The following is an 11,167-nucleotide window of genomic DNA, read 5'->3' as shown; positions in this document are numbered from 1 at the left end:
ATTGCTTTAGAGATAGTTTGGTGTTGTGCTATTATTAAAAGCAAAGTGACAGCTGCATTTTTATTTTTTTTTTAATAATGGGGAGCAGGAAGAAACAATGCTACTAATGCAAAAAATCAGAAGAAAGCTACCAAAGCTTTTGAACTGTTCACTTCTAAACCTCGGTTTAGCAGTGATTCTCTTTTCTCCATTAGTTTCAATGTGATGATAGTTTACAAACTATGGTGCTTCGATTAAATCTGTGATTTTCTTTTTTTCTAGACTAGATCTTCTGTAAAGCTTTGTGGAAGATAGATGCGTGTGCTGCAATGGTGACATAAATATTTAAGAGGACTGGAACAAATTGTTGAGAATCTGTTTGTTTTTAATGCTTGGAACAATCTAAGGCAAGTAAACAACATGAGTTTTATCATGAAACTTCACAGACATTTTCAAAGAACAGTTATTTTGCTGGCCACTTTTTGTATGGTGAGCATTGTTATTTCTGCATACTACTTGTATAATGGCTACAAACAGGAAAATGAACTTTCTGAAATCTCTTCAGAAGTGGAATGTGATGATCTTCAACTGTTGCCATACAAGCTGATGGAGATGAAGACCATGAAGCCTATCGATCCCCTGAGAACAGATCTTGTAGTGCTGGTGTTTGTGGAAAGTCAATATTCAACGTTAGGCCAAGATATAATAACCATTTTAGAATCCAGCAGATTTCAGTACCGTATTGAGATTGCATCTGGTAAAGGTGACCTCCCAGCCCTTATAGACAAAAATAAGGGCAAATATGCTCTCATAGTATATGAAAATATTTTAAAGTATGTGAATATGGACTCTTGGAACAGAGGTCTTCTAGATAAGTACTGTATAGAATATAGTGTAGGTATTATTGGATTTCATAAAGGCAATGAGAACAGCTTGCAGAACTTCCAGTTGAAGGGCTTTCCTTTCCATGTCCACAGCAATCTGGGTATTAAGGACTGTTGCATTAACCCTCATTCCCCATTGCTCCATGTGACTAAGTCCTCCAAGCTTGAGAAAGGTCCCTTGCTTGGAAAAGACTGGGCAGTTTTCCAGATTAATCATACAGCTTACCAACCAGTGATATTTGCAAAAGTAAAGACACCAGAAAACCTTTCACCATCTGCTGCTAAAAGTGCTCTCTATGCCACAGTAATTCATGACCTGGGACTCCACGATGGGATTCAACGAGTCCTTTTTGGCAATAACTTGAATTTTTGGCTGCACAAACTGATTTTCATAGATGCCATCTCTTTCCTGTCTGGAAAGAAGCTCAGACTATCCTTGGATAGGTACATTCTGGTTGACATAGATGACATCTTCGTTGGGAAGGAGGGAACAAGAATGAACGCCAACGATGTACAGGTAAATTATGTACAGCAACTAATAGTTGTTAGAGCAAAGTACCTGTTTTTTAATCTTATTTTTGAAGTGAACAGTTACTAACAGTTGCAGCTCAGAAAGGACACAGATCAGTAAGTAGCAATGCAAACTGTGCCTTGAGAGAAAAGCCAGTTTGTCTGGCTTTCAGTGGTCACTGACTCCAGGTGTAGCAGTTCATTCCTCCTCCAGGCTGGAAGAGAGTCAACACAACTTTGCTTCTATAGTTAATAAAAAAAGAAAATATGATGATAAGACTCGCTGGTTAATATCACTTGTTTTCTCTCAAGTAACACAAGACCTTCCAGAGCGATGTTCTGTAAACTGGGTGGTGGGCGCCTCTGAATTACATTCTCTCTACAATAAATGGAAAATACTCTTCCAAAAGGAAATTAAAGATGACTAATTGTGAAGTAACTGTTAAAAGAAAAGGGGTAAGAGAGGTAGTGTTTTCATTTCTCACTGCCCCCTCCCAAACACACATGGTTCTAACTAAATAATTTAACTTTCTAATCCGAAAAGTTGTTTAACTTTCTAATCGGATGATACCTACGACACATGCTTCAAAAGAGCTTGGAAACAGCACAGGACTTCAGAGCTGAATCTATTAGTATGTAACGTACATGTTGCCAGACTTATAATCAGGAAGTAAATGTAGTGAACAAAAGTAAATGTCAACATAAATTTTGAAGAACAGATTGGATTATTAGCTGTTTGAAACAGGTTTCAAATGTCAGGAGTTGGTTGGTTGCAGCATTTCACCTTTCTTATCTGTGTTTTATGGCTCTTGCTTGCAAGCAAAGTTTTTGTTAATGTAGGTCTTAAAATCTTGTTCTGTCACTAAATGACTCAATGTTAAAAATGTTAAATTATCCATTTTAACATTTTAAGTTGGTACATTCCTGAAGGTCCCTTTTCACTCTGCATTATTGTGCTGCTCGAATGAGGTGGTAGGTCAGGGTTGGTAGGAATAACATTATTTCTCACTGTATACCTTGCTTTCTTTTTGTGAAGTGTTGTTACAAAGCAGATGGGGGGAAAAAAGCACCTTGCAAAACTGATACTTGTTTAGAAGGTAAAAGTCTATAAGGTGCTGATTCTTTCCTTGTTTGTACTAGAAATAAGGGAAAATGTTTTGTAAAAACTTTCAGTGTTGAAAGAGGAGTATGGAACAATGAAGGGCACTCCAGTAATACTGCATGCAGTAGATAGCTAAAATTGTAAAAGAAAAAAAAATGCTAGGTTTTCTGTTTTTTTGGTTTTTTTTTTTTGTACTGTTAATATATTTGTCAAGCTGCAGTAGCCCTGCATTTACTGTTCTATTAAACAAAAGACTTGAACTTGTATTTACTTCAATTTGCTTTAAATTTGCAGCATATGCTAGTTTCTGAAATGTCCTTTGCATTTGCAATTAAACGTGCCTCTCGGATAAGTAGGTGTTTTCCTTATGCAAAAAAAAAAAATCATGGGAAAGGGTTGGAGTGAAGATGAAACTCCAATAAAACGGAATTTTTGTGTAGGAGGTGGTGGCAGCGTTTGAGTTAGGTGGGTAAGCGTTCTTTGGGAGTCTTCTAAGGGCAAAGTCAAATCACAGAAGCAAAGTAAGGAAGGTCTGACCCACACCAATGGCTAAACTCCTGTTGTTCTGCAAAAGAAGCAACTTCTATTAACAAATTAAATAAAGCCTGCATAAATTTCCTGTTATGTCTTGCAGTAGCAGTTTGAAATAGTATGTTTCATATTGTTTGTCTCTGTGAATGACACCTGAAGATAATCATTCCAACTTATCCTAAAATGACAAATTGCCAGAATTACTTAGCAGAAAGAAGGGTCTATTGAGACAAATTTGATTAAAGCAGATACAAAAAGATGAACTGTGTTGTTTTGAAAGAATAATTTGCAGTATGTCAGAATGTTATCTTCCCAAAATAAAACTGTCAAATTGAATAGAAATAATATCCAAGTGGAAATAACTTTTAAGTAGGATAATTTCATTTATATAGAACTGTGTTCTGAAACAGTGGAACATGAAAAAGTGTTCCCTTCAGATTCTTCTTCTACTTAAAAATTAAAGTGTTCTATTAAACGTGTTGTTAGGGCTGTCAGGTGCAATGCATCTTCATTACTATTAATACCAAAGGAATTACCCTATGTGGCACAGTGACACCTGGAAGGAATGAAATAAAATCAATTTGTGGTAGTTGAAAATCAGTTACTGTACAGTGCATTTGTGCATAAATGCCATCCTATTAGACATGAGCATTTTACTGAGCTCTGTTGTGTTGACTGTGACAGAGAATTGTGTGCCGCAAGTGTGGAAAGAGGTTGCTCAATGAAGATTGTATATCCAGTACTTGCAATTAACTCATTTCTACTAAGATTACATTTTAAATACTAGCAATATAGGATTGGGTATAATGCTTTTTTGTGTTTTAATATTTTGTTTCCTAGTTTAAATTTTCTGGACATAGACGTGTCTGGTTGTCTGGTAAGACTGAGCAATGTGGATATTTCTACATGCGCTCCATTAACTAATGCAATGTAATCTAGAAAAGCTTCCAACATCCAGAAAAGCTGTGTGTTTGCTTCTGCTAAATGGATAGGGCAACGTTTAGAAACTGGAGGGTTATCACAGATGAAGTAGCAAAAATAATCACTCGTTAGTGATTCAGTACTGAACTCTCTGAAGGCCATGTAGTTCAGCCCCCTGCTTAAGCCTGGCCACCAAGAGCAGACTGCCTGGGACCGTGTCCAGCCAGCTTCTGAAGAACTTCAAGGAGGGAGGTTCTGATTGCAAGTAAGGCCAGGTTTTCAAGGGAATTTCTTCTTCGGGTACTTAAATGAGATTTGCAAAGTGGCCAGAATAGTCAATGTTTAGATGTTAGGCTAAACTGTTTTCATCTTTAAATTTCGTGAATTGGAGTTGAGCATAACTGACAATTGCTGTTGTAAGGTTAAGTGGTAGTTTTTTCAGTAGTATACATGTATATTGGCCTGAAAAGAGGTTGAGTCAAAAGCAACCCCTCTAAAATGAGTGTCTTCTGTATCACTATTAGGCAGAGTGGTGCTACTTCAGATTGAGTATCCGTAGTGTCAGGGATACAAGGTATAAAGAGCCGTTCTGGAAAACATTTGACATGGTTTTTCAATGCAAATTATATAAAACTGATAAATGGATTGTCTTATTAACCAACAAATGAAGCTTTATACTAGTTTTGTCACAGGTTCTTCAGTTTAAAAACAAACAACAACAACAAACCCACCAAACCCTGAAACTGTACTTGAGATTTTTAGACTACCTGCTTGTGATTCAAGTGTTGCTATATAAAACTTAGATCAATAGTACATAGCTCTTCAATGTACCATACTGAATAGCAGTCACTGTATCAGCAACAACCATCCATCTTCATACTTATTTACTTCATCGTCCTCTGGAATAATAGAAATAATGGGAGAGAACATTTTCATAGTCTAATTGCCTCCCACTTTGAATTTAAACACCGTAATGTAGTCTCAGCATTCATTTTTCAGTAGTTCTTTTCTTCCTCTTAATATCTGTCTAGCAGGAGAGACCATTATGCTGTGACAGCATTACATTTTTTCTTTGTGTCTTTTAGTCTCAGCAGTGCAAATAATTCATTAAAATGGACGTACAGAAAAAATCTATCTAGATATCCACAAAGTAAGTTTATCTTAATAGACCATGATTGTCCCCACTGACAGTCTACTAATTTAATATAGTCTCTTTTTGTTAGTTACTCTTTGAAATTTTGAAGACTGTAAAGCACTGAGATTTTTTTTCAAGGGAAAAGCCATCTGGTATCAGGAGGAAAATTAAAAATGACTTTTTTTCCTACTGACTGTACAGTGCTGGTGGAGCATAATAGAGTAGACATAAGTTGGCCAACCTTTTCCTTCATTTCCCCAATACATGCCCTTTCCTTGAGAATTGATCATGCTTTCAAAATGAAAAATTAGAATACTGTGAGGTGCTTTTCTTTTTTTAAAACCATTAGCTATGTGATCTCCTCTTTGTCTGGTCTTTTATGTGCTTTTCAAAAGAGGTAGTTTGAACTGAAGTCAGGAGATGTCTCCACTTTCTTCACGTAAGACTAATCTTTTTCTCCACGTGTAACTCTTACACGTGCTCAGTTTTGGATCAGTGGTGGTCATGTTGTCAGGGAAGATTCTGGTCTGAATGAGTATCTTTGGTCATGTAATGTAGACAAACAGAACACAAATGTGATCATGCTAACACGTGAAAATACTGTGATGGGTGATACTTGTATTTTCTTATTCTTTTATAATTGCCAAGGAAAAAGTTTAATATTAACCATATACATTCGGAGGTGGGGTGTCATTTTTCTTGTTCTGTTTTGTGAGCACTTAGGCAACACATCTGTTAGGAGTCATGCATATGGGAAATACAAGCTTGAATCTGCAGAGTCTTTCAGCATTATACGCAGTGAAGAATTAGACAGCAAGAGCTGTCCTTTGAGTGATTTTCTTGAATATCATCTGTTCCAAGCAGCGCGCTGATAATGGAGAGGAGTTAGCCAGAAAGAATAAATTCATAGTGTTCTAGTCTCCATCACTTGCAGTCTGTCATCTTGCCCAGACTTTGAGGTTTATAATGTACACATCTATGGAAAGACAGGACTAGCTCTGATGTAGTAGACAACATAAACAAGTAGTTCTTTAGGCTGGCAGTGGTTAAGTTAATTGCACCTTAAAAGTACGTATTTTTCTGTTGCTCATAAAATGTTTCTAGAGTGACCAAGATGAAGTATAAACATTTGCTCTTGGTCAGATGAATCTCATTCCATGTTCCGAAGCCAGCATTGTCATCATTGTGATATTTGCTCAGTTTGGCGGTGGCCTTGTCTTTTGTTTAATGCACCAGATTTCTCCCCTAAGAGCTTATTGTTTATTCTGTACATTGCAAATTTGTCCACATTAGTCAGTATAGTTTATTTAAATACTATTATTTAAAACCCATTAAGCGTCTTTTCCCTCCTGTCGAGACACAAGACAGTTCCTGTCACAGGAGAGCCTAATTCTGCAAGTTAATTTTCTTTACCTGTAGGATCACCCAGAAGGTTATTGATAAAGAAATGATAGATATGTCATCAAATGTGTTGGTTACAGAACCGCCGGAGATGCCTCTGTCAATTCAGTTGCACTGAGCTGCAAATCTTTCCTCTGGGGAAATTCAGAAGATCTTTTTAATGACTTCTTTAAATGACAGCATGAATTAACTGTTAGGAATTTTCAATTAGATAAATCATTTTATATTCCCAATTCATGAGCCATGTTACCTTTGTACAGGTGTTCAATGCATTTACTGCGTCTGTACATACGTTTTACCTTAATTTGATCTGAAGCTCCTATGGTATTTTATACTGGCTTCACTGTAATGATAAGTAGAAAGTACATGCCTAAAAAGAGGCAAAGAAAGGGAATAATAGAAACTGATGTTTCTCTAGCTGGCTGATGCCTTAGGAAGTCTGACTTAACTTCTGGAGCATGTTGGTTCAGATACAGTACTGTGGAGTGTGGAGCTCAGACCGAAAATACAACTTCAGGAAAAGTTATAAAATTATTTTATGTATTTTATGGGCTGCAACCAGCTTATGTAACACTTTACCAGTCAGTTTAACATGTGACTTATTAAAGCAATTTGGTTTATGTACCAACTTCTGTGAATCTTAATATAGCAAGGCTGATACAACTGCTGCTCAACACAGGGCAGCATTTGTTTTCAAAGGAGTGCACTGATGTTTGAACAGAAAGCTGTGTAAAACTCCTTGACCAGAGGAGAGAGGCTGCGAAGGAGTGGCAGGAGAGAGGAGAGCTGGGTCTTTCTCACACGACCTACCCCTGGGATTGCCAGGGCAGTGCTGGGCATTTCCGTGTATCCTTGCTCTTCCCTCTCTGCACCTGTGTACCACTAGAAACAACCAAACCCAATGGAACAAGCTTGACACAAATTAATTAATTGCACAGTTTATCTGCTGTATTAAATGCACAAAGACAAAAACCTTGCACAGTAACCACGTGTCTAGTAACCACATAGCCAGGATCTGCATTGCATCTCTGTGGACTGTCAGGCCAAAGGAGTGCAGATTTCCTTTTTTTTTTTGTGTGTGTGTGTTAAAATATTCCTGGTCTATGCTTGATGTTAATATTCATACACGTATTATATCTGGGAAGGACTGGGATGTGGACAGTGCTTGAGTCACCACTGATGTCCAAGCAGTATGGTGATCTGCGGGGCTGGAAATGTTCTTCCTGTTTTTTCCAGAAGGTTCAGACATGTTTGCACAAATGATGCTGCCTGCTTCCCTGGGGCTGTGGGACAAGTATGGTCCTCAGAAGGTGTAGGGTGTGCGTGTCAAGCAGCAGCAGCACTGGCAGCTGTGCTTCTTCTGCCTGAAGGGTAACTGTATTGACCCATTCTCACTATCTGGTTGAACTATTTTGTTCATTTGTACACAACTTCTCAGGCACAACAGCTGTGAAAAGTGTGCTGTGTGTCTAAGCCATATTGCTCTGTATTACAGATGTGGAAGTAAGCGCTGGTTGACCTGCAGATGTTCATCTTTCTTGCTCAGAATCAATTTGTGTTGGTGTTTTAAGCATGAGGAAACTTTAATTTTTAGTTCTGTATCTGATACACAGAAACTAAGCTTCATCCCTCCTGTGAGTTTAGTGTCTTCTGTTAGTTCTGTGTTTGCTGGAATTCATAGCTTGCTTTTGTTTATTTTGCTGATGGGGTTCTGGAGGACATGTCTTAACAGCTGTTTCTATCTGGTCAAGGGGCGAATCTGAAGGTTGTCCTTAGCCATGTAAAAATATCTGTAATGTACAATATAAAACTGACGTCACCTCATTATGGGCCATCCTTTTTCTAACAAATATACAGATACCCTCAGAGACAAAAGGAAGGAAAAAATGACATGTGGCTAAACATAGTTTTCCATTTGATCTGGCTCATGAATTGCATCTTTAGCAACTTGACTGAATACTCATGTACTAAAAAAAACAAATCAAATAATCCGAGAGTGTGGCTAATGAAGACTCAGGATTTTCCGCAGTTGGTCTTTTACTTGAACACACGTGAGTTTTGTTAGGCTATCTATGAGAGCAGATGCTTTTCAGTAGATGACTTGAGACTAAATCAATTTATTTTCAGGAAAGGAATTATTTAAAATGTAGGGCAGAAGAGAAAGGAAGCCATGGACTTCTTGCTATAACTCCTCATTTGTTTGACTGCAGTCGTTCTACCTTTCTTGCTTGCTCAGTGGGTCTTTTTCCACGTGTTCCCATGTAGTGTTTGTACATGGTACTTTCTCAAGTTTTTGCTTATAATGCCATTAGTAAAATTACAGAGATTAAGGAAAAGGAAGTTCCTGATTTTTTGCAATAATCTTCAGATACATGTGTGCTTCCACTGAAATGTTACTTCAATTTAACTAATGTGCTGTGGTTCTAGCAGCTGCCATATGGAAGTAATAGAGAGAAGAAATACGACTCCCTTTTTATAACCAAATGAAGGCGAATGCTCTAAGGACTGTCACACATGACATATGGCAGGAGTGCTTCCTTCCACCCATAGTGATTTGCTGCCATTCAGGAAGCTCATTAGTATTCTTAGGACAAGGTTGTTATTGATCCCATTATTTCTTTGCCCAGAGGTTAAACCACTCTAAGTACATTTAAAGGGGAAAAAAACACTGTGCTTCCTGCCTGCATCCCTGTCAAGTGACTGCTTCTTTGCTTACGTATATCCCAGGTCTTGCAGTTTAATTTCTGTGCAACTGGAAAAAAATGCTGTGCTTTTTGGTGTTGATGTAACTTCACAGCTTTTATAATTAGCACACTTCCTGACTTACCAAAGTAAATTGCTTCTATGAATCTACTGTTGACTTCCCGAATAAGTAGATGTGCAGTAGGGATGCAGTCCTGTATATGTTTCTAGCAGTTACAGTAATCTTTTTCATTTTTTAATTTGCTTTTTCTGTGTAGTGGTGAATACTTTATTCTTAGGCTGAATGAGTTACCTTACTAGCAATGTCTGCATCTTGTAGTTTCATTCCTGTTCTTAACGGAATTGTGTGTTATAAGACCTATTTTATTTAAAATTAGGCAGTTTTGCTCCCATAGGATCAAGTGAGCTAACTGAAAGCTTTCTAACACTGTTTCTGCTTTTCCCTTGACTTGGTTTATTATGCAGAGATTATCTTTACACTTGAGCATAAGGCTTCACTTAGAGAGAAATCCACACCAAATGCTTCTGTCCACCAGGCATGCCATACGCAAGTGATCATGTTTGGTTCGCAGCCATGTTCTGTTGTCTTCTCTCTTCTTAGAAACTTATACTTGAGGAATGTATGTGAATATTTTCATGGATGAGATGAAAACATGTGTAATTCCGCACACTTTACTTTGAGTATTGTCAACATAACCTAAGCTCAGCTCTGTTTGGATTGATCCATATGGCTGTGAAAACAAAACCTGTCATTCCAAAATTTATAAAGTGAAATGTGAGTCAAGACATACTGAAACCTTAGTATGTGCTGTAAGGCGCTCAACTCTGCTGGATAGTTCTCTGCTGAAAAAGCCTTTTCAAAGTTTCAAGATCAGTACTTTCAAAGCTGAACGTTGTTGTTCACTGAATAACAACATCCAGAGAGTAAAAGAAAAATGGAAGTTGAGGGACATCAAAGCCCTGTAAGTACCTTATCAATGTTAATGCACCAGACCTGAGGCAATGTTCAAACTTCCTACGGCATGTGTGGCATCCTAATTCAGGAGTGATTTTGTGCTGGAACTGCTGTCCAGGCAATGTATGCCTTAGCTGCCTTGTCAGTCCCTCTCCTTTGTTATGCATCAAGCTCTCTAGGTCAGAGGCTCTTTTTATTCTGTTTGCACCTTTCCTTATTAAGCCTCTGTGCATGTCAAAGGCATTAAGAAGCACTTAGGTAATACAAATAATAACAATGAAACTACAGCTTATTGCAGAAGTGTACAGATTTATCACTGTATGAGTGACTGCTGCAAGATTTATTCTGGGCTTTTTTCAAATGACAAGTTTGCTGTCAAATTCCTGCTGCTTACAGAACTGAATAAAACTTTCATGACCAAATAGAAACACAGTGCAGACATATAAAAATCAATAATTAACTGTAAAACAAAATCGGGCCTAACATCTTTTCACTTCCTTCATATTAAGAAGGCACAGTGGCAAGAAGAGAAGAGCGAGGAGTAAAAGTGGGACTGTGTTTCCATAGCTGCTGGTACAGTACAACTGCATTGAAAATGTCCTTACTTATTACTTGCTCAGTCTACAAGAAGTCCATGCAACTGCATGACTGATTCTGAATGACCATGCTTAGGAAACCAAGTAAAAGAAACTCAGTAACTTGCCAGTGTGTTTGTAATTCCTTGTGAAATAAGCGCTGTATCTCCTTCCAATTCCCTTTTCTTTGCAAACTTCAGTGTCTTTTAATAAGATAAAACAAGATAAAGTGTTACTTCCTCTTTAAAAAACGTTTGACAGAGCATAAAGATTTAATGACCACTTTTTAAAAATACTTAGGAGATTCCTTCTGACACTTTAGAGCCCTTGAGATGAATTTAAATTGCCCCTTAGAATATAGCTTCATAGTGGGAATAAACCATAAATATAATAGTGTATTGCAAAAAAAAAAGACTATGATACATTTGTAAGTACAAATGGAGGAGAAAAATAAAAGGTCAGTGACTGCAA

The 11,167-nt window shown here is 37.5% G+C and overlaps 1 protein-coding gene across 1 annotated transcript in view; it reads left to right on the top strand.

The window, feature by feature from the left end:
* Positions 1-399: 399 nt before the first annotated feature.
* Positions 400-11,167, top strand: part of LOC311208752 (bifunctional heparan sulfate N-deacetylase/N-sulfotransferase 3) — a gene marked incomplete at both ends in the record, with an annotated part of 68,028 nt that continues 57,260 nt past the window's right edge. Inside the window, one exon of the mRNA XM_084285684.1 lies at positions 400-1,380. Coding sequence (XP_084141810.1) covers positions 400-1,380 — 981 coding nt within the window. The remainder of the gene's footprint in view (positions 1,381-11,167) is intronic.

This window comes from Netta rufina (assembly GCF_964035555.1).
Source record: "Netta rufina genome assembly, chromosome: 4".
Taxonomy (NCBI): Eukaryota; Metazoa; Chordata; class Aves; order Anseriformes; family Anatidae; genus Netta; species Netta rufina.
The sequence above is the reverse complement of the archived record's forward strand: the minus strand, read 5'-3'. Positions and strand labels throughout refer to the sequence as shown.